Here is a 21,843-nt window from a genome sequence, read left to right as displayed (position 1 = left end):
GCCTCCAGATACTGTCTTCGTCCCCAGCCAAAGATACCTCCTACACCCGCGTCGACCAAGAATGCGGCGTACACAATATCGCCAATTAATCAGGCCCTTCCTCACCATCTTCGTCCACATTCAACTCCCGCAAACCATCCGCGACCTCGTGCACGCCATTTGCATGCCCATTGACAGCAGGCTTCTTCTTTCGCGTCGCCTTCTTCTTCTTGCCCCCGCCCATGGACAAAGGCGCCTCCTTGATCCATCGCGAGATCGCTTCCGCCCGGTCCGTGGAGATGGGGTACTCCCTCCCATTCTCATCCTGCGCCCAGCGTTTCGGCTGCGCTGCAGTGTCCGTCGCTCCTGGAGTTGCGGCGGCGGCCGTGGCGGGAGCAGCTCGCTCCGCGGCATCAGCAGGCGCTTCTTCAACCGCGTGCTCGCGATCTTTCAACGGCCCGGAAATCCCTTGCTCGTCTTCCATGGCTCTGCGCTCGCGCGCACGCACCGCCCGCTGGAAAGATTCCTCGTCCACAACGCGGTCATCAGATAGAGCTTCAATGATGGACTCCTGCTTGATGCGCTCGCGCTTCTGGTCCGCGGTCTCCTCTTTCTTGGCGTCCGCTGAGGCACCCGCTGCTGCTCGCTTCGCGAGAGCGCCAGGCCCACCGCCGCCTTCTTTTGCCCAGCCGCCAGCCGCGTCCGGAAGGGGCGCAGGGGCGCACAGCTTTTGCCAGGGGACGGACAGGCCGAGCCAGTTGTTTGCGCGACGCAGGACTTCGATCCAATCTGCTCGCGCGGGGGAGCGCGCGGCTTGGAAAATGGGGTAGCCGTCTGCGATGCGCGCTAGGCGGGCGGCGTTGTGCGCGTGGCGCAGGAGCTCCGTCGGACTTGTTTGCAGCAGGGAGTGGCAGAGGAGGAGAGAGTGCAGGGCGTCGGTTAGCAGGGGGTGGTAGGTGACTGCTTCGCGGCTGCCGAAGGCTTGGTTGATGGTGTCGTTGTTCTGCATTGCGGCTGTTGTCTCTTCGCTTGGGAAGGGAGGGAGGTCGGGGATGGGGCGTTCGGCGAAGAGGGCGCCGGCAGGGTGGATGCGCGGGGCGGGGAATTTCGGCCAGCCGTCTTCGCCGCGTTCGAAGGGCTCTGGTCGGGCTTTCTGGTGCTTTACGACTGCTGCTGATGTGGAGGATGCTGGGGTCGCTTCGCCATTCTCGCTGGCCGCTTCGTCGCTGGAGTCGTTGAGCTCCACGAGTCTGCTCTTCGGGATGCTGGGCGGCTGCGTCTTGGTACCGTTTGCGAGGTCGTATACACGCCGCATGATTTCATTCGTGATTTCAAATGGCAGACCCGGGGTGTAGTCGAAGTGGGACAAGAAAGCGATGTAGTCCTTGAGCGCACGCTTCGCATAAGTCTTCACTTTCTTCCGCGCCTCGAGTCGCAGCGCTTGCGCTTTGGCGTCCACTCCGTTCGTTTCGCCCTTCTCGTGCGCGGCCTGGTATTCTTTCAGTCCGTGGAGGGCAGCAGGCACGCTTTGACAGGCAATGGTCAGATAGACGCCCGCACGGTTGAAGAGCAGTTGCATCTCCAGACTCTTCGGCTGATCTTCCTCTTTCACGAGAGGAACAGACTTCCAATCGCGCGACCCTTTATTCCACGCCTCCTGCTCCTCACGCATCCTACTCGCCAGCTCCAACTCCTGCTTATTCGGCTTGTGCATGCGCTTCAGCTCCTCCGTGATGCGCAGCGCTGCCGTCAGATCCACCGCCGCGCCCTCCCACTGCTGTTTGAAAATCTGCACCAACGCCCTGGTCCGCAACGGCGGAGCCTGCTGTTCCAAGGGCAGGGAGGAGATGATTTCGTTCAGCGGGTCCAGCGGGGTATACTGCTCCATGGCGCGCGAAGGGATCTTCTCGTGGAAGAAGTGCACGTATTTAGCGTCGAGATTGGCGGGCTCGCGCTTCAGCACATGATTCCCCACATCCTCCACCGTGCTCGTAGCCTGCATCGTCGCCACGCTGGCCGCCACTTCATCCAGCGTAAACGCCTTGGCCAACAACTTGACCGCCTTCTGCCGGATCTTGAATATGCGCTCTTTGCTCAGCTGCGTCCCTGGCCCGCCGCCTCCTGTGCCGTAGAAGTCGGTGCGGCTGTTGTTCATTGCGGTGTTGCTGAGGCCCGTCGAGGCGCGCACCGAGTCCTGCGAGGCTTCGTCGACGGCGCGCCGGATTTTGACGACGTCGTAGAAGACGGCGGGGTCGACGAGGCGGGGCGCGGGCATGGTGTAGTTTTGGTGGGCGAGGGAGTCGAGGATTTCGGGGGGTAGTTGGAGCCATGGTCCGTGGAAGGAGGAGATGTAGCGCCAGTGTCTGGCAGAGGGTTGTTAGAGATTGGGTTGAGTGATTGGACGTTCAACTAGGACGAGGGTGGGAGCTGCTTTCGCCAATGGTTTCGTGTATGACATAAAGGCAACATCACATACTTACTTGTTCCTGCAGATTATGAGACTCGAAGTCGACGAGGCGTCGAAGCCGCTGGGCGCGCCCGATGCGCTCGACTTCTTCTTGACCATATTGGGGGCGACAATGGCTCGGTGTCGGAGAGTCGCATGTAAAATGTGTTCAGAGTCGCGATGAGGTCGTAGAACAGAAATTAAAGTACATGTAGTGGAGGGGAAGGTACATGCAAGGGCCCAAGTGGGAAGGAGCGGTTTCGTCGAATGAGCTTCGAGCTTTAAAGTGGTGGGCGGCGGTCCGAGCGCGCTGGACGCGACTGCCTTGCACAAATGCTCTTTGCGAATTGACTGCATTATATGATCCGCAGTCTATCGCTTGACCCAGCGACTTGATAGAATACACACGTCGATACCAGTCGAGTGGGCACATGAATTGTATGCGTGTCATGGTTCCTGGCGGCAAGGTTTCATTCAAGCTGCAAGGCTATGCACGTAAAGGTCGTAAAGAACACTACCCCGAGTGCGCACTCCTCTCGCATACGCGTCATTGAGAATCCACCTGGCCTCTCTGTGCTTCGTATCGCTCGTTGTGGGCGCGCAGTTGCTGAATGACGTTCTGTGCAGACATTAGCAGGGACGGAGGGTTGGCCTTGGGGAGTGGGAGAGACGGACCGCGAGAGCCTCGGGGTTCACCCCGTTCTCGATTAGAGAGACGCAATATGATAGAGACTGGCGATCAAGTTGTGTATTCTACGGTCAACGCATCAGTGAATGCCGTGCTGGGTTTCTCAAACGGTGAACCACGTACAAGGAGGATGGAGATTTCGTGGAGGATGTCGATGGTTTCGCGCGCGGCTTTGCGTTTCGTGTCATCCGCAGCCGGCATGATGGGCCGCTTGAAGGGGGACTTGGGGTGGGCCCTTTCTCAAGTTGTGCTTGTCGGACACACGGAGTCAGTCGTGGTTGTTCGGAACACGATGTGAGCATGTGAAACTCCAGTCCCACGGCTTGTTTGGGCGAGGATGTTTCGCGTGTGCACCGCACCTTCCGCCCCCATAGGGCTGAAGCCGCCGGCGTTGCCATCCCGCGCCGCCGCACCTGCCGCATCCACCCACACCCCACGCCGTTCGCACCTGGCGCATGCGCATGCGCCTCATCCGCACATGTGCCGTGCAGATGCATCTGGAAATTGTTTGGATGCATTTGGTTTGATGTGCGGTGCCGTGCTGGCTGATCTCGTCTCGACTCCCCCTCGACTCCCCCTCACTCATCCAGCTACTCTGCCCCCTTACTCATCTGCCCGTCTCCTCCCCACCCGAACCCATCGCATGCAGCAGCTACCGAGGCGCCAATGGCTTGCTGGGTAGTGCGTTGACGAAGTCCGCCACGCACAATGTCCACCGTCCACCATGCACTCCACGTCCACAACAACCCCGCCAGCGCCGCGCATAGACGGCGAAGCGTGCAAGGCAATGCTGCTCGCGCCGAGAGCTCCTCCTCTGCCCACGTCGCCCACACTCTAACCGCATGCACCCGCTGTCGCCAGGTATGTCTGCAACGCCCCCTCCTTACTCCGCCTCCACTGACCTCAGCAACTAGCGAAAAACACGATGCGATCCCGGCCTCCCCCGCTGCGGCCCCTGCGAGCGCACCAACTCCGTCTGCGAGTACTACGATTCCAACAAGGGCCACAACGTCAACCGCAGCTATGTTGTCTACCTGCAGCACAAGGTGCGCGAGTTGGAGCAAGAGCTGGACAAGGTGGAGAATGAAGATGCCGCAGAAGATCCCGAGGCCATGATGCGCGCCGCTACTGTCAACATCCAGACCGAAAAGGACCCCAAGTTCCTCGGACCGTCGAGTGGCATCGCCATCACCCGCCTGGTCATGCAGCTGGCCAAGCAGTTTGCAGATGCCACCACCATCCGCGACATTGTCCCCGCGGAGCGTGCGCGGCAGATTAAAGATTTGAATCATCAAGAGCAGGCCAAGCCGACATCCAAGGTGTATCCGCTCATCAGCGATGTTGCCGCGGTAGAGCTGCCCAACCGCGCCCTGACCGATTTGCTTGTCACGGTGTATAAGCTCAAAGTGCAGCCCCTCTATCCGGCCTTGCACGAGCCCACATTGGATCGCGACGTGGATACTGTCTACGGCGGCGATGCGGTGCCCTCGCAGCATTTCGTCGTCCGCATGGTCATAGCTATCAGCTTGCAAAAGCTGGACACGCAATATGCCGGGCTGGCGGATAGCTACTATCTCGCCGCGCTCAAGCATCTCGAGCCGGTGGTGAAGGCGATGGATCTCAAGACACTGCAGTGCTTTGCTCTCATGGCCGAATACTCCCTCTTAACCCCCACACGCACCGCCATCTTCTACGTGGTAGGCATCGCCGTACGGCTGGCGCAGTCTTTGGGCTTCCACGAGGAGAAAACGATTACCAGACCGGGCCCGGACGGCAAGATCGACTACCTCGAAATTGATATGCGCAGACGCCTGTTCTACTGCATCTTGGTCATGGAACTCGGCTTGTCCCACTCTCTCGGTCGCCCATCTATGCTCGCCACCAGCTGGAGCCATCTCGACGTCGAGTGGTTCGAAACCTGCGATGATAAGTACATCACCTCCGAGGGCATAGATCCGGCAGCAGACAGGCCCACACTCAAGAAGTGGATCTGCATCCACTTTTTCAAAATGCGAGTCTTGCAACTGGAAATCCGGCGCAAGCTGTATCTCAAGAAGCGGCCGGAACCGAAGGACGATACAGATCGCTGGTTCATCGAAATGGAGGCCAAGCTCAAGGCGTGGAGAGATGCTTCGCCGTCGGCTGACGAAGCCATTGGACTGGACAAGGTCTGGTTTACCGCTCGCTACAGCACCATGGTCGTCTTCCTCTTCCGGCCGTCTCCGCAGGTGCCGCGGCCATCGGTGCAGGCGGCACTGAAATGCTACGAGGCTTGTGAGTTCGCCATCCTCATACAGCGAGAGCAGATTACGAAGAAGACGGTCGACATGACCTGGGTTTTCACCCAGACTTTGTTCATGGGCATCAATACAATGCTGTGGTCGCTCAGCTACGAAGAGGTGCGGAAAAAGTACAATCGCGAAGCTGCGGCGAATTGTCTGGACACCGCCATGGATGCCATCCAGCTCGCTTCTGAGCGTTGGCCCGGCGTTACGTCCGCGGTGAAGCTCTACCAAAACCTGATTGCAGCTATCCTCAAAATCTACGAAAAGGACGGCGATGTGCCCATTTCGGCCGCTTCACCTTCGGAGATTGCGTCACCACCACTCGCATCGTTCCCGGAAGGCGCTCGATCGCAGACCACGAGCCCGGCGACGCTGTCTAGCATTAGCGTTGCCACGCCGCCCGCGTCTGAGAGACCCAATGCCGCGCTCTCCTATCTCCATCAACAGAGGTCAAGTGTGGAGCGCATAATGCCGTATCAGCCAGATACGGACTCGACAGCTGCCACTCCTCCCGCGCGGGAGAGCGCTCCCATCCCAACTCCGCCCGCTTACCACTCTCAGGCCTATGATAACGACTTCGGCCTGGCGACCACCTACCAAAACTCTATGCCTCAGCAACAGCAACAGCAGCAACATCAACAACAGTACTTCGACCCATTCACCCAATTCAACCCCCTACCACAATTCACCCCTCACCTCACAATCCCCAATTGGGCACCCGCAGGCCACCTACCCCTCACCACCCAAGCCCCAATGCAAAGCCACTTCGACGCCTTCACCGCGCAAAACCCCGTCTTCGACCCCACCCACCCCTCCTACCCCTTCCCCGCCACCATTGATGCCAACCTCGCCTCGAGCAACAACAACAACAATATCACCGGCTCCTACCTCCCACCGCACCAGCAGTACCAGCAGCAGTACCCAGAATACCTGCAGCACCAGCTTCAGCAGCAACAACAACAACTCCCACAGCCCAGCTGGGACATGGACGCCGGCGCTTTCGGCGCGGGCTTGACGCAGGTGCAGCAGGAGGAGCTGATGCTCAGTCTCGAGACGGACGGCATGGAGGACATCCAGAGTATGATTGAGAGTACGCTGCAGGCGATCACGCCGAAGCCGGCGCAGTATCAGACGTTTAGGGGGTGATTGGTTGTGTGCGGGCATGAAGGACTGTGGTTGATGCGGCTACTTTGACGACTTATGGGTAGGGAAGAAAGGGAAATGGATATTGGTATCATGGACGGCTTTCGGGCTTGGTTGGTTATGGATAGATTAGCGTGGCGTTTGCGCGGTTCCTCGTACACGTCTTCCTTAGATATCGCTCGTAATCTGTCTTTGCACGCTCTTAGCACTCAAGTCCTGGCTGTATGTATACTGGACGTAGATGGCGAACGACGAGTTGCACCTGCGGTGCGGTTAAGCTTTAACGCTGGCAGGCTACGTTTTACCCCACACCATTGCTCGACTTCACCTGCTGCCCAGCAGCCACCGAAACAAAAGATCTCCCTTCCCTCCTCAAACCTGACCTCCATCTCACCCTCCATCTCCCAACACAAAATGACCACAGCACCCCCAGAACCCACCCTCCAACCCCCCACCCCAACAACCCCGCACTTCTCCCCCTCCACCCCACCACCAACCACATCAACAAGCACCTCCTCCTCCACAACCTTCCCCCTCCCCCCCTGGACCTCCTTTCCACCCTTCTACACCCTGCAACCCAACCTCCAAACGCGCGCCCGCCAATACGAACTCTGGTCCACGCTCCTGCAAACCTACGCAAGACACCACACCCTCTTCCGACTCTCGCTCTCCTCCCCCCCGCCGAACCTCTTCTCCAACGACCGGCTAAACCGCGCGCTAAAACCAAGCGATGTGCGCGCGCTACTAGACCACTTGTCGAAAGCTGAAAACGGGGGAGTAGTAGAGTGGATTCCCCCTTCTGCGCCTTCTTCTTCCTCCTCGGGGGGGAGGGCAGAGCAAAGTCAAGCGGTGTACATTTGGTGGCGGAGCCCGGGCGAGTGGGCGGATGCGCTGTATGGGTGGGTGGAGGAGACGGGGCAGAAGGGGGCGGTGCTGACGCTGTATGAGTTAAGGGAAGGCGAGGCGGTAAGGGGAAAGGAGTGGAGGGCGATGGAGGAGGGGATGTTGAGGCGGGTGTTGGGGGTGTTGGTTAAGAGGGGAAAGGCGCAGGTTTTTGGGCTGGAGAGTGGGGAGGGAGTCAAGTTTTTCTGAGCATCGCGCTTCGTGACGAGGAACCCTACTTATGACGGGTATTGAAGAAGGGATCATACCTGATGGGATTGTTGGCCAATCGCAAGATTGACGAGACTTGCATGAGTGTGAGTGCACTTCTTCTTTCGTCAAGCTGTCGGCCAAGAGTCCATGCTAATGCTCGCTAAAGTCAGTCAAAGACAGAACGACCAGCCTCGCTCGAGACGTCCCACGCATGCCATCACAATATATTAATCGGAAGCGTCGGCGCACATTAGGAACCCTCCGGATCACTCCTGCAACTCAAACATATCCTTCCACACAATCTCCTGGCTCATGGCAGCATGCAGCACCCAATCCGTCGCGACAACCCTCGCACGGAGTCCTTGCTTCTCCGCCAGGCTTCGGAACATCTTCCACAGCTTCTTTTCCGGTCCCGAATCTCCCGAGACGAGGTACACGGGCTCAAAGTCCTCGGCACTCTCAACGCTATCCTCGTTGTCGTCGTCCTCGGCTTGCACTCTGCGTCTTGGGAGGTGCAGACCGGTTCGACCAGCGTACATGAAGCACACGCCGCCGTTGAGAGTGATGAACTCTTTATACGTGTTGAAACCGCCTTTGACGTCCCCGGTAACGAAGATGGCCCGGTCGTCGAAGAGCTTTCCAGCGTTCACCTTGGCCTTTTGCAGCGCCTCTTCCAGATTGAATCCCCACTTCTCCTCCGCCTCGGGGTCGCAAAGGAGTGGCGGGTCCGGGTCGAGCTCTTGATCCTTGAGTGTTCTCTCCAACCACTCCATTCCGGTGACTTTCGGCGCGTACGCCAGCGCAGCCACGAACTTCTGCGTACGCAGAATCCTGGGTGCAACGAGTATGTCCACCTTCTTCGTCGCCTCATCGATCAGAGAGATACCCAATTGGCGTAGCTTGTTGCGATCCCTGGACTCCAGTGCTGCTTTGTCTTTCCATCGATCTGAACCCGTCACCAACAAGTTGATCTCTATGGGCGGGAATTCGGGCGCGGGCGCTGTCACTGCGTTCTTGGCTCTCTTGGCCGCTTTGGCGGGTGTTGCTTGGGTTTCGCCGTCGCTGAGGTCGCTGCCCACCGCGGTGACATCGTACGTCGCCTCATCGCTCGTGCGCTTCTTGCGTTGCTTGGGTGCGGCAGATTCGGGCGCTGGCGAGAACACATCGTCGATATCGTCAACGAGGGTAGAGCGACGACCACCATGCGTCACACCGCCTTTACGCTTCATCTCCTTTTGAAAGAGCGCGATGTCGTCGGCTTGGTCATGCAGACGATCTGCCGCTTTGGCCTTTGCAGCTCGTCCGCTGCTGTGCAGAGATGGAGATTCATTCTCTTTCTCATCGTCTCGCAAGCGTGGTGTAGCTGCTGTCTTTCGCGGACGTCCTCGAGGTTTCTTCGCGGTCTGCGGCTGATCATCCTCCATGTCCTCATCAACGCGAATGGCTGGTGATCTTCCATCCGCGGCGGTATAGACTTTCCTTTGGGAGGTCTCTGGAACTGCGGCCATTTTCTGAGGCGACTGATTTGACCGAGGGTAATACACTTGCTCCAATCTCTTGGTGTCGAAAATCGTCTGGCCGAGCACCTCTCCAAGATTCGTGCGGGCGGGGAAACAGCGATAGCGGTCGTTTGTTAAGGTTTGCACAGAGCACTTTGCGTAGCACTCTTCAAGCCAGATGTGGTTGACAATCTGAATGTTCCATTCCTGTGCCGCCTCGCACTTCTCGCTCTGGGTGTGCGCGGTGATGAGGTGGGTGTTGTCTTGCTTCATGGTTTTGGTGAACTCGGCACCGCAGTAGCGAACCAGATTCTCAAGGTAGATGCGTGCGTCGCCGGTGTAGTTGGAAATGCTGATTCGCATGTGTTCGAAGCCGGGGATGCCCTTCCTCGGCACCGGGTAATGAAGGAGTTTGTTGAGTGGATTGGTGTACTTGTTCCGGTTGATCACGAGATACAGCCAGGAAAGGTTGGCCACGATCTTGCCATCTTGCGAGGCCTGAATGTAATTTGATCCATCCCGATATTGGCCAATGTAGATGTCGCACTTGCGTACGTCGTCCGTGAGTGTGCCGCCAGCATGGTTGATGAGACCTTCCAGCGTTTGGTGGAGGTGTTTGCTGAGCTGCAGGTCTTTGGCGAAAAACACTTTGCGACTCATAAGTGCGTTCAAGTGCTGGCGGATCTTGGCTGGCGAAGGTGGAGGAGAGGATTGGGGCATGTCTGTCGGTGTGGCAACGAGCGCGCCATCCAGATGAGGAGAGGGAAAGTCGCGCACCCTCTTCGGGGCATCTTCACGAAGAAGTTCGGGGTCGGGAAAGGTGTACGGCTTCTCGCTGATCATGCGTCCAAGCCTGAAGCAGTCGTCGAACCAGTGTGGGAGAACAATCTTGCAGGACAACTTCTTGTCTACTGCCAGCACACACTTGTCGTGTCGAGTATCACTGGTGACAATGTGTGTGACGAGCTTGCTAAGGGCACCACTGTATTGTCCTCCAAGCGCAATGACACCCGCGATGATTGCATCTTTATCTCCCTCTGGCAAGTTGGCTGTGGTGACGACAACATCGCGGAAGAACTGGCTGGGATCGGGGCTGTGTTGCCGAATCTGCGCCTGGCGACCTTTATCGGCGCTTCGGATGATCCACGAGGGCTTGACGACATGCACACCTTTTGCGAGCGCGGTGTCGTATTGAGGAAACTCGATGTGGGTGGAGACGATGTGTGTGATGGCGGTCAGGTCTTCGATTTGCTGATTGTCCTCACGGAGCGGGATATATTTGCCTTGGCCTTGAGTGACCAGCGTGACGAGCTGCACGTGTGTTAGTCTCATGGGTAGTTGCATGCTTCCATACGACGCTGGTGACTTACGCCTTGTGCCTGCTGCCCGGGCAAGTCCTCGCTCGGGATGTACGTGAAGACCACGTCGTGGAACAGCCCAGCATTGCTCTCTGTCTCCTCTGCCATGTTGGGTCATGCAGGCATGGATTTGGGGATGTTGGTTGTTGATAAGAGTGTCGTTGGTGCGGTCGGAAGTGTTTGGCAGGTGGGGTGACGCGCAGGAACGCCAAGAGAACGCGAAGGCGTCACGGAAGTCACGTTTCGTGGCGGACGGCTTGTGGCGCAGGCTGCCATTACTACACGTGACTTTCAATACAATGCTACGCCGATGAATGTATATTGTTTTGTGATTGGGAAGTTCCCGAGCTACTTGAACGATAGGCTCCTCGTACGAACTGAACACTGAGTGGATCCATGCTGCTGACTTGATATCACCACAATATGTTACTGTGCTGATACCAGCCCGACTCAGCATCCTGTCAACTGCCTCGGCTAGATCCCGACTTCACTCGACATTACGAGGCTGCTTCAACTGCCGAGTCTCGTTTTAACATATCTTCTTCTCCTATGAAGCCATCGTAGACGCTCTCCGTCAGGCCGCTGTAGAGCACATCAACGCGTCCCCCCTCGTTGAGCATGTCTACGGCCCATTTCAAGGTGCACGAGCACACCATCCCATCATGTCACATTCGCGAGTACGCACGAACTCTTGCTTCCGATGATCAAGGAGATGTATTGCAGTTGGCGATCAAGCAGTACACGCCGCGGAAGAGGGCTCAAACTGCAAAGAATGAAATCACCATCATTGGCGCGCACGCGAATGGCTTCCCGAAGGTATGCGCTCGTTGTACAGTTCGTCTACGAATAAACCCGCTAATGATGCCGAAGGAGTTGTACGAGCCCCTGTGGGACGATTTGTACGAACGGCTTGCAAAGCGAAACATTCACATCCATGGTATCTGGATTGCGGACGTCGCCCATCAAGGTCACTCGGGCGTATTGAACGAAGAGAAGCTGGGCAACGATCGTGAGTCTTCGCATATGCTCCGCTAAGTCTTCGCAACGCTCACAATTTATAGCATCATGGGCGGATCACCCAAGAGATCTCTTTCTTATGGTCAACCACTTCCGCCAACACATGAAACGGCCATTGATCGGAATCGGCCACAGCATGGGCGGCAACAACCTCGTCAATCTCTCCATCATGCACCCCCGACTCCTCACCACCCTCATCCTGATCGATCCCGTAATCCAACGAACCCCCGGCGCCGGCAACTTCTCTCCAGCTCAAGCCTCAGTCAAGCGCAGAGATCTCTGGCCGAGTCGACAAGCGGCAGCAGAGAAGCTCAAGTCCTCCAAATTCTACCAAGCCTGGGACCCTCGAGTGCTCGACAAATGGATTCAATACGGCCTGCGCGATCTCCCCACCTACATACACCCTCAGGCTTCCCCGACATCCACGCCTACCCCAGCGTTGAATGCTGATCCCAGCTCCGCCACATCGTTTCCCGCCGACAAACCCGTCACCTTGACAACCACCAAACACCAAGAAGTGCTAACCTTCATTCGCCTCAATCACCCAACCCACAACAACCCCACTCCCGGCACTGAACCGAACTACCTAACCCATCCCGACGCGGACCCAGCCCATGGCCCCATCTCTCCCTTTTACAACCCCTACCTCACCTCCACCTTCCTCCAACTGCCCCACCTGCGGCCGAGCGTCTTCTACATCTTCGGCGATCCGGCGGCGGGAGCACACATGTCCGAGCCGGTGCTGATAGCGGACAGACTCGCCAATACCGGCGTAGGCGTGGGAGGTTCAGGGGGTGCGAAGAAGGGGCGGGTGCGGAGTGTGAGCTTCGCTGGCATTGGACATTTGATTCCCATGGAAGTTACGGGGAAGACTGCTGACGCTGCTGTGGGTTGGTTGGGGCCGGAGATTGAGCGGTGGAGGATGATGGAGGATGCGGAGAGGAGGGAGTGGGCTGCTGTGCCGAGGCGGGAGAAGGGATTGATGAGCGAGGAGTACGTTCGTGTGATGACGGGGGATTGGCATCGTGATGGGGTGGTAAAGACGGCAAAGTTATGAGGGACGAGATAGAGATTGGTATATCACATGTGTACGCAGTGTACGAAGAGAAACATGCAGTCAGAGTGAAGCTCGGAACGGTTCGTGCTGGCTTTAATTCCGTGCCTGAAATACATCTTAGCCCTTGTCTCCGGTGACCTCTTAGTTTATGGGAGGACACGTCCCATTTGTCAGGCATTGTCCAAGATTGTTATTGGAAACAAAGAAACACTCAAGCGTATTGCCAGGCGATGCTGTCGGGCATGCTGGTAACGAGGGAAGGGGCCGACGCCGCGGCTGAAATTCGAAGGCGTAGGCTTCGCTGACTACGTTACGTTACATACACTTCCAACGATCTCGCACAACCGCCAATGCAATTTTCTCAAAGCTTGGTTGAAGTGATCGAACAACCAGGAGAGTCGCGCTCGACCGCCCTCACAAAATAATGGCCATTGAATCCGCCGAAGTGCTGCTCCTATCCGTGGACATAGCAGCCGACCTCGACTTCTGGACCTCCTCTGCCCTCGGATTCCGCATGGATCACGTCTTCCCCGCCGACGACCCTCGCGTAGCCTGCTTGTCAGGCCACGGTCTGCGCCTGCGCCTAGCTAAATCACCCGGCGCAGCTCCAACCAGCAATCCAAGTACAATCCGCCTCCTTCACTCAGGAAAGCCCCCGCAACAACCCAGCCTCATCTCCCCCTCGGGCGTGCACGTCGAATTCCACCCCTCCACCCTCGCTTTCCCCTCCCCGCCTACTCAACACTCATTCTCCACCCGGCGCCTGCTCGACAATGCCCCCTGGATCATCGGCCGGGCGGGAATGCACTACCGCGACCTGATCCCCACGCGCCTAGGCGGCTCCATCATAGCCTCGCACATCCGCATCACGGACCCAGGGCCCGTGCCGGACCGCGTTCACTTCCACACCGTCGGGTTCCAGCTCATATTCGTCCTCAAAGGGTGGGTGCGCGTGGTGTATGAGGACCAAGGGCCGGCGTTTATTATGCGCGGAGGAGATTGCGTTATTCAGCCGCCTGGGATTCGACATCGGGTTTTGGAGTCCGGGGACGGGGTTGAGGTTGTGGAGGTGGGGGTTCCGGCGGAGCATCTTACGACTATTGATCATGAGATGGTGTTGCCTAATGGAAGTGAGGTGGTCGGGGATAGGGAGTGGGAGGGGCAGAGGTTTGTGCGGAGTATGGCTGTTGATGCGGTGTGGGGGAATTGGAGGGTGGAGGGCTTTGAGGCGAGGGATACGGGAGTGAGGGCGGGGACGAAGGGAAAGGCGAGCGTGAATGTTGTGAGACCTGTGATGGGGATGGGTAAAGGGGGGGCGGTGAGCAGTCATGATGCGGATATTTTGTTCGATTGTGAGTGGATCAGAACCCTGAGACCGGAGAGTTTCATTGCTAACGCGAGAGTCATCTAGTTGTCCTGTCAGGATCATGCACCCTTCAAGTTCAAGACAATGGTCGACACAGCTTGACGGAGGGCGATGCTTACACCCTTCCGCCGGGATACAAGGCCAGTCTGAATGACATGTCGAAAGACTTCACTCTGTTGGAGGTTTCTCTGCCGGGAGGCTTTAGTACCACGGCACATCCAGAGGTGCAGCTCGCATGAGCATGTAGATGTGAGTTCTTCCAGGCCGAAGGAGAACACAATAGAGATGCCAAAAGTAGAGGTAGTTTGATTCATTAATGACAGCCCTCTCGATTTCATGACAATGGCGTACACCCAGATGAGGATCCAAGCATACACTCGTCATCTCTCTCGACGGAGTAGTTCAATGAGCCTACTCGGCACACTCCACCTTCCTCTGATCAAAGATACGGAGCGCCTCCTCGGCAGCCTTGACGCCAGACAACGCCATGGCACCGAAAGTGGGACCCATGCGGTTTGCGCCATCCACTTCGGACAACTCCATGCCGCCGACAATGAGGCCCGGGGCGATCTCGCGCGTCCCCTTGACGATCGCGTCTTCGGCAGTGTTCATGTCCAGCCCGCGCATGCCGCCCAGGGACGGAATGACGTTCATCGAGACGAGGCGTTTGACGGAAAAGGCGCCGAAGGGGCCTGCGAGGAAAATGTCAGCTGGTTGGTCGGATTGGGGAGGAGACTAGGGAGGATTCACCATCGTGCCCGGTGGTCGAGATGATGACGGGAGCATTGATGGTGTTGGGGTCCATGCAGCTCTGGTCGTCGTGATGCATGCTGACGAGGGTCCAGTTCGTAACGACGCCGGCAATGTGCAGGGCGCCGGTGGAAGCATTCTTGCGAGTAATGAGGTCCTCGACGGCAGTGGCGTTGAAGAGCTTGACGTTGGGGAACTGCAGGACTTTGGACAAGACAGTGCTGGTAAAGAGGGCTGCGTGCTTCACGACGACAAAGTTGGACGTCGGGCCTTCGTCTTCGTAGGGGATGCCAAGCTCGTTCAGGAATGCATCGGCGGGCTTGCGCATGATCATGGCGGAGAAGAGCTGGCCGCCCAACCATGCACCACCGCCGGGAGCGACGCCAGCTTCAATGATGGCGATTTTGAGGTCCGGACGCGCCTTGGCCAGACAGTATGCCGCGGACAGTCCGCAGCTGCCGGCGCCGACGATGACAATGTCGCTTTCGGCGTACTTGTCCAAGTCGGCGAAATAGCGTCGGGTCATGGCGCGCGACACCTGGCTCTCGCGGATGTGGGCGAAGCTGAAGTCGTCCCAGTTGCCCGCCATTTCTTCGATGGTCTGCGACTTGGCCGATCCATTGAGGGAAGCGAGCTTCGAAGATGCCACAGGAACGGGGCGACCGTTGGAGATGGACTCGGGCTGGATCACGGCGGATGGAGACATGGTTTCGAGGATTCAATCACTGCAGAAGTTAGTCGTGTCCCTTACGGGTCAGATGGGTAGATGAAAGCATGATCCTTTCGCTGGTATTATCCAGATGATCAAGTTCATGCCGTATGATCTCAGGTCACTCTCGCGGTCCGCGCCATCCTCTCCCGCGCCATCAATGAGCGTGAGGTGGAGGATGACGTCGGACTATCGGAGTGCCACCGGCCATGCTTTTGCATTGCATTATGAAAATACCTCGATCTTCTCGGGACACTACCCAGCTGGGACTGATCGTGTGCCTCATCGTGAATGATGCGTACAGTGGGTTGGTGAGGTTGGAGTCTCGAGGGAGGGTTAGCCTGTGTGAGTCTCGGGATCGGGACAAAGACGATTACGAGTTTGCAGAGATTGGTCTTCTGATGCAATGGGATGCAGAAGAGAGGAGAGGAGGTGGCGATAGATAAGAATATATACCTGATGCTCAGGGTCTTTCTCCACAGAAACGTGGGGCCAGCTCGACGTCGTCGTTGAGCTCTTCTACCCCGCCGGGTTGAATGTTAAAAGGCGGCCAACCGATTACCTATCGTCTCCTCTACACCGCCCGAATCATTCCTCAGTCACACAGGTCCCGTCTGATGAACAAGTCCCAAAGTAGCCACCCTGAGAGCATTCACAACCCTTGGTAATAGGAGCCGCGTTGGTAGGACAAGCGCCAACGATTTCTGGGCATTGAGTGGGAGCTGCGCTCGTAGTAGTCGTGGACGACATCGGAATTGGAGTCGTTGTAGGTGCACTACTGTCTACATCAGACACCCTCATGCAGAGCGAAAGGGGTCAACTTACGTGACTTTTCCATTCACAAACATTTCGTCTCCGTGACCGTCGTAGTCGGTCGAGTCACCCAAGTGCCACAGCGAACAACCTATGATCTCCATCAGCACACTCCCCATCATGTGTACCACTCGTGTGCACTTCTCACCGGTCCGGGGCCGCCGATTGGGCTCGTCACACAGCCGCTGCAATCGATTTGCGTAGTCACTGTACGAGTAGACTGATGCTGAGTGCACGTGGCTTGGGTCAACGAGTGCATTTCAGGCAGATGGAATATTGTGCAATCTGGTGTTGCAGTTGAAACGGGTGAGAATAGGCTGTTGAAGTTCAACCATTAATTCGTCTATGTGTCGATGTTGTTGGGCATGAGCTCACCTCCGTGTGACCAGCCCCAACGCCAGCACCATCGAGCGGAGCAGCGGGAAGTAGTGATATCTCATATCTGTTGCATTTGGGATGAGCTTCGAGTGCTGCGATGAGGTGATGATGGCAAGATGGGTTCGGTTGAGCACTTGGAATTTTCACCGCTCAAATTCGCGTCCCATGGAACCAACGCTTCTCGTCATTACATATGCCTGAAGCTGGATTGGTGCTCGCTGGCAGGCGCACCATCTCCTCGCTCGGGATTGGCTTTGCCGGCTGCAAATGCTTTCCGGTGCCGATTGTCACTCCTCATCTTCGGAACCAGCTTGAGAGGGCCTCCGATGCGCCGTGCCAATCATCGATAACGTGATAAGACCGAGATTCCGCGAGAACCTCAGTTGAACTTTGCCTCAGTGCCTGCAGGAGTATAATATCCCGCACCAAACTCCAGCCCACCTCCTTCGAACACGTCCTCGCGCACCAGCCGCCACGCTCCAATCCAACCGCTCTCGTAGATCTTGACTTCAATCTTGGCGCGCAGACTCTGGCCCAGATAGTTCTCGCGATGTCCTTCAGCGAATGGCGGACTGAGAGAATAAAAGCTGCCAACAGGTGCCGATGCATGGATGGCAATCTTGCGCTTGAAACTCTGGACGCTGAGATCGAAGGTGCGCTTTTCCCAGTCCATGCTGTAGGACATGAAGGGGCCGATGCCCAGCATGCGGACGGCGAAGGGAGGGCGAAAGTCGAAGTTGAGATCGCTGCTTCTGTAGCCGAGCAGGAACGCCTTGATGCCTAGAATCTCGCCGCCGGCGCAGCAGATGCCTTTTTCACCGTCGCGGCCTTGGAGCCACATGTGCGCGGTTGGAAAGGCGGTGGCCCAGTTCTTTTCTTGGTGGACGGTTGCCTCGCCCGCTGCATCTTCCGAGGGGCAGTCGTAATCGGAGATGTTCATTTTGAAATTGCAGTCCGATGCGAAGGATTGGACGTGCCAATGGAGTGGAAGCGGTAAGTGAACCAAAGGGCCTTCGGGGGTGTCGGTTTCACTGGACCAAGGTACACGATTAGTCGTCTGCGCTTGTAGAGAGAAGGCGGCATGTTTAAGGCTGTACTCCATCCTCCCATCTTCGTCCCATTTGGCAAAGCCAATGCCAGGCATGTCGAGGATGAAGGCGTTGCCACCTTTGGCTACTCTCCGCATGTCGAGAGCATCTATGAAGAGCTCCGTTTGATACATCGGCCGGGTATCATGGGGAATGTAGGTCAAGGACAGCACATTCGGTCGGATCTTCACTTGGTTGATCTTTGAGATTACCACCACCAGTTGTGCTCCCGAAGGCAGAGTGAACTTGCTGTAGTAGCCTTCGAATGTTGCGCCAGCGTGAGGGGCATGATGCTGCATTGTTCAATTGCCCTTGTGGCTGCTTACAAGTGATTTGCAGTTAAATAAACCAACAATCATCATGTGTGAAGAGTACGGCAGGTGATCATGTTCGCGTCATACTGTGCGCGTTGGAGCTGCACGAGCCACAGCTGATCTCGTGTCCAGTACCGGAGTCGTACGTCCCGTACGATAGTACGCTCTGTTGCGGCATGTAGGACAAGAACACTGACATAGTCTTGAAAGGAAGGTGAGGTGAGTGATGTGAAGCTCGTAGTTGATGTATGACGGCGGTGACAGTTGCAGCCTGAGGCAGCATCAATGGCGGGCGGAATTTCGTTCCGCGGTGACGTCCGGGGGAGACTTTCAGAGAGACGCCCAGCTGCCTCTCCTCCAACACCACCACGCGCATTTCACCTGCCACCCTGCTCCCACTCGCTGCGCAGACCACATCCACCTACACTACTTCCCACCGTCTCGAATAGCCCACTCCTCTGCGACATCCACCATGTCGGCCCAGCAGGCCCAGTTCCTCCAGGCGCTGCATGGGGTGAAGCGAGCGCTCAAGCGAAAAGCAGACGGTACGCCGCTCACCATCACACCCACCACCACGCCACCCTACTGACTTTGTTCCCCCTCAGACTCCGACAGCGATGCCTCCATCCACGCGCCCACAAATCGCGGCCACAAACTCCAGCGGCGCGCCAAATACGTGCAGAGCGGCCATCTCGATTCCACCGGCGGTCTGCGAGCCTACCGCAAACCAGTCACGCATGCAGGCTACACGCGCAACACCATCCACACCGCCCCAAACTTCTATAATGAAGACGGCGAACTTTACAACAGCGACGATGAGGCGCAAGGCCGAATCCCCGAGCCCGCGGAAGACGACCCCTTCGCCGAGTCCATGTCGCTCGCCATCCTCCTCCGCCCTCTCATCGCCGCCAGCGAGCTGCCCGACCATCCAACCCTCAGCCAACCTTTCAAGAGCAAGGCTCTGGTGCAAATGATTGACGAGGTGGCAGAAATGCAAAGGAAGGAAAGAGCGGGCTTGTGGAAGGCTAAAAGATTGCTACAAAGGTTCCGAGGCGATGCGGATTGGGTGCCCTGTGACGTCTTCGAAACCGAGCATGACGACCTGCTGCTCTTCCAGGGCTATGGTGTGGAGAGCGACGCGGCGATTGAGTTAGAGAGCGCGGCTCCGAGTCTGGCCATTGGTCAGGATGCCTCAGAGGTTGCGCCGAGCGTCGACGAAGCCGCCGCTGCGCCAGTCGCCAATGGCACGGCTCCAGACCACATGAATGGCATCGAGACCACGGACATGGCCGTGCAGCAAGCTGTTGCGGAGAAGTCGGGTGACCTGAAGGATACAAAAGCAGCCGAGAACGAGCGCGACGGGACAAACACATCCGCTCCAAACGGAGAAGACGCGACCACAACACAAGACCAAGCAACCACCGACACAAAAGACACAAACGGCGAACCGCTGACCTCCGTCGAAAACACCACCGCAGACGCCGAAGCAGCCAGCGAAGTAACCTCCAACTCCGGCAAAGAAACAAACGGCACAAACCAACCCCAACACGCCATGACAACGCGCGCCCGCGCCCGCTCCCCCATCGCCTCCCCCTCCCAATCCCCCAGCCCAAGCGACTCCGCCTCCGCCGCCCAAATCCACCCCTGGTTCCAAACCCCCGCCTCCGCCCTGCCCGACCGCGACCTCGGCCTCCCCGCCCCAGAAGCAGAAGAGTCGCGGCGCCTGCTCCTCCTCTACGTCCAAAAGCAAGAGAACATCGTCCGCATGCTCGACACGCTGTACGCGGGTCTGCAGCGCGCGGACCGCACGCGCAAAGCTGTGTTGCAGGCTTGCAAAGCGGAGGGGCATATGAAGGACGATGGGAAGGGGAACTGGGTGACGGAGATGAGCGATGGGGAGGACTGGGTTGATCCTGCGGATTGGGGGATTGAGGCGAGGGAGTTGAAGGTGCAGAAGGATGGGACGCTGGGGTTGGAGAAGGGGAAGGATGAGGTGGATGAGATTGGGGATGAGGGGGAGGGGAGAAGGGGTGGGAGGCGGAGGAGGGTGAATCGGATGTAGAGTCATGTACGGGTTGTATGTTCTTCGATGTGACAGGTTGCATGAGAAAAGTGCGCCGGCGGCTACTGTAGAGACACTTCGTTGACGACGGTGATATGGCGATGCCAATCAACACGCCACCTCAGTGACATACATCTAAGCAGCACAGACACGAATACAAGTGGAAGAGACAGTCAATTGAATGCAACAAGTCGATACAATCAGTACAGAAAAGCAAGGTAAGCATCGGAATAACACAGCAAGCATAACACCCTCGACCATCGTGAGACCATTCCGTCATGCATCATGATCATGTTCCCTTCGTGCGAGTGTAGTAGGTGGAGAAGCAAGTCCCGAGGTGCCGGCGAGAGAAGCAGAAAGCAAAGCATGCAAGCAAGGAAGAGTAGTAAGTAGGGGGTTCCGTCGACGTCCATCTCCTCGTCAGCCCATGCCGACATCCCAATCATCGGAAGCAGTCGTGAACCAGTCGAGTGTTGGACAATGCATCAATGTCTTAGAAGCCAAAGGGAGGCCCCTTGGCAGCACCTTCAACACGGCCGCGCTTACGACCACGCATGGAGCCGGTGTCGAGGATTTGGCGGCCGGTAGTAGCGAGGTCGAAGGTGCCATCGGTCTGGCCGGCGGGCTTGGTCTCCACGCGCTCTGTTCGCTCGGTCTCGGTGGCCGGGGCCGGGGCCGGGGCTGGGGCGGGCTGGGGTGCAGGTTCGACTTCGGTAACGGTGGTACGCTCGGGCGGCGGGGCCTCGTTGCCAGGACGGCCACCATCTTCGAAGTTGACGCGGCCACGACCCTCTTCGGCACGGCGGGCTGAGGTGCCTTTGCCATCGTCGTTGCCGCTGGTGGTCATGGTGGATTGCTTGCGTCCGGCTTCGGCCCCGGCGGCGGAACCGCTGATGACTGCGGTGGCAGTGGAGGGATCGACGGGTTGGCCGGTAGCGGTATCCACGGCGGTGCCGGTGGCTTGGTTGACGATGATCTCGGTGGGCAGTTGCGTGAGTTTGCGGCCGAGCTTCTCCGACAGAGAATTGGTGCGGCGGCGACGGAGGGCCGCTGCACAGCAGCAGAGTGAGCCGAGCAGAAGGATGAAGGCGGCGGCGACACAAGCTGCGATGTACCATGCATCACCATTTTCGAAATCGATCGCGGCGGTGGGGTACCTGGTTGGACCAATGATGGGGTACATGTCGCGGTCTTCATCAAGGCAAAAGTCGTAGCAGGTGTCATAATCGTAGCAAGGTGGCTTCCCGTGGTACACGGTGAAATTGTAATCCATCCAGTCCGGAGTTGCGACGATGATCTGTTGCGTCCTGGTGCCTCGGGCCATGGAGGTGTACGTGGTGGGATAGTACACGCCACTGGTGACGGGAATGCCCCAGTGCGGCCCACGGAGCTCAGTAATGTGCGTGTTGAACCGAGTCAGGGTCTGACCACCCGTGGTTTTTCTGGATGTGAACGCTCGGTCAGCAAGGCATCGTCATGATGTTCGGACGCAGGGACTTACGTCGCCACGGGCACTGCAGTGGTGATGTTGATCGGCTTGATCCAATTGTTCCACATGCATTGCTCGACCCTGCATTGGTAGGTGTCCACTGCACCGTCGATGCGGGAGCCAGGATTACAAGTGGGAGCGACGGTGGGCATGACCGGGTTGTCCATCACGTACACCGTCCCCAGGTTAGTCTGAGTGGGTGCCGTCATGGTGAACTGGCGGGTACCGATCTCGACCAGCTGAGGGGTGTGAACATGGCGGCCACCATCGTCCACAGTCTTGGTGGCGGGGGCGATCATACGATTGT

General features: G+C 57.6%; 11 protein-coding genes across 11 annotated transcripts; 5 read left to right on the top strand and 6 right to left on the bottom strand.

Annotated features, from left to right (window-relative positions):
* Positions 1–85: 85 nt before the first annotated feature.
* On the bottom strand, positions 86–2,545 carry BDY17DRAFT_323202 (uncharacterized protein; the record flags this gene model as incomplete). The annotated part of the gene is made up of 2 exons (XM_033736969.1): positions 86–2,342; positions 2,460–2,545. 2 exons carry the CDS (start codon positions 2,543–2,545, stop codon positions 86–88), a joined length of 2,343 nt encoding a protein of 780 aa, XP_033590909.1.
* A 168-nt stretch (positions 2,546–2,713) lies between these two features.
* BDY17DRAFT_295459 (mitotic-spindle organizing gamma-tubulin ring associated-domain-containing protein) lies at positions 2,714–3,442 on the bottom strand. The gene is made up of 3 exons (XM_033733297.1): positions 3,237–3,442; positions 3,101–3,178; positions 2,714–3,044 (listed from the first exon to the last, which is right to left on the bottom strand). Exons 1-3 carry the CDS (start codon positions 3,312–3,314, stop codon positions 2,973–2,975), a joined length of 228 nt encoding a protein of 75 aa, XP_033590908.1. The 5' UTR covers positions 3,315–3,442; the 3' UTR covers positions 2,714–2,972.
* Positions 3,443–3,540: 98 nt separating this feature from the next.
* Positions 3,541–6,739, top strand: BDY17DRAFT_264341 (fungal-specific transcription factor domain-containing protein). Its single transcript, XM_033731880.1, has 2 exons — positions 3,541–3,974; positions 4,028–6,739. Exons 1-2 carry the CDS (start codon positions 3,822–3,824, stop codon positions 6,542–6,544), a joined length of 2,670 nt encoding a protein of 889 aa, XP_033590907.1. The 5' UTR covers positions 3,541–3,821; the 3' UTR covers positions 6,545–6,739.
* A 216-nt stretch (positions 6,740–6,955) lies between these two features.
* Positions 6,956–7,633, top strand: BDY17DRAFT_323199 (ESCRT-II complex subunit-domain-containing protein; the record flags this gene model as incomplete). Its single annotated transcript, XM_033736968.1, has 1 exon — positions 6,956–7,633. The coding sequence occupies one exon, from the start codon at positions 6,956–6,958 to the stop codon at positions 7,631–7,633; it is 678 nt and encodes a 225-aa protein (XP_033590906.1).
* Positions 7,473–10,789, bottom strand: BDY17DRAFT_126377 (DNA repair protein). The gene is made up of 2 exons (XM_033729367.1): positions 10,506–10,789; positions 7,473–10,446 (listed from the first exon to the last, which is right to left on the bottom strand). The coding sequence occupies exons 1-2, from the start codon at positions 10,599–10,601 to the stop codon at positions 7,903–7,905; spliced, it is 2,640 nt and encodes an 879-aa protein (XP_033590905.1). The 5' UTR covers positions 10,602–10,789; the 3' UTR covers positions 7,473–7,902.
* A 322-nt stretch (positions 10,790–11,111) lies between these two features.
* On the top strand, positions 11,112–12,567 carry BDY17DRAFT_309603 (toxin biosynthesis protein; the record flags this gene model as incomplete). Its single annotated transcript, XM_033735350.1, has 3 exons — positions 11,112–11,309; positions 11,364–11,502; positions 11,555–12,567. 3 exons carry the CDS (start codon positions 11,112–11,114, stop codon positions 12,565–12,567), a joined length of 1,350 nt encoding a protein of 449 aa, XP_033590904.1.
* Positions 12,568–12,991: 424 nt separating this feature from the next.
* On the top strand, positions 12,992–14,172 carry BDY17DRAFT_323196 (RmlC-like cupin domain-containing protein; the record flags this gene model as incomplete). Its single annotated transcript, XM_033736967.1, has 2 exons — positions 12,992–13,919; positions 13,979–14,172. The coding sequence occupies 2 exons, from the start codon at positions 12,992–12,994 to the stop codon at positions 14,170–14,172; spliced, it is 1,122 nt and encodes a 373-aa protein (XP_033590903.1).
* Positions 13,897–15,800, bottom strand: BDY17DRAFT_295446 (Thi4 family-domain-containing protein). Its single transcript, XM_033733296.1, has 3 exons — positions 15,695–15,800; positions 14,684–15,408; positions 13,897–14,625 (listed from the first exon to the last, which is right to left on the bottom strand). The coding sequence occupies exons 2-3, from the start codon at positions 15,387–15,389 to the stop codon at positions 14,345–14,347; spliced, it is 987 nt and encodes a 328-aa protein (XP_033590902.1). The 5' UTR covers positions 15,390–15,408; positions 15,695–15,800; the 3' UTR covers positions 13,897–14,344.
* Positions 15,801–16,962: 1,162 nt separating this feature from the next.
* On the bottom strand, positions 16,963–17,970 carry BDY17DRAFT_323194 (uncharacterized protein; the record flags this gene model as incomplete). The annotated part of the gene is made up of 1 exon (XM_033736966.1): positions 16,963–17,970. One exon carries the CDS (start codon positions 17,968–17,970, stop codon positions 16,963–16,965), a length of 1,008 nt encoding a protein of 335 aa, XP_033590901.1.
* A 487-nt stretch (positions 17,971–18,457) lies between these two features.
* Positions 18,458–20,047, top strand: BDY17DRAFT_309599 (RXT2-like protein; the record flags this gene model as incomplete). Its single annotated transcript, XM_033735349.1, has 2 exons — positions 18,458–18,530; positions 18,591–20,047. 2 exons carry the CDS (start codon positions 18,458–18,460, stop codon positions 20,045–20,047), a joined length of 1,530 nt encoding a protein of 509 aa, XP_033590900.1.
* A 387-nt stretch (positions 20,048–20,434) lies between these two features.
* BDY17DRAFT_126046 (uncharacterized protein) lies at positions 20,435–21,516 on the bottom strand. Its single transcript, XM_033729364.1, has one exon. The coding sequence runs from the start codon at positions 21,369–21,371 to the stop codon at positions 20,541–20,543; it is 831 nt and encodes a 276-aa protein (XP_033590899.1). The 5' UTR covers positions 21,372–21,516; the 3' UTR covers positions 20,435–20,540.
* Between the last annotated feature and the right edge of the window lie 327 nt (positions 21,517–21,843).

This window comes from Neohortaea acidophila (assembly GCF_010093505.1).
Source record: "Neohortaea acidophila strain CBS 113389 unplaced genomic scaffold BDY17scaffold_4, whole genome shotgun sequence".
NCBI classification, from domain to species: Eukaryota; Fungi; Ascomycota; class Dothideomycetes; order Mycosphaerellales; family Teratosphaeriaceae; genus Neohortaea; species Neohortaea acidophila.
This window is presented reverse-complemented; position numbering and strand designations above follow the sequence as displayed.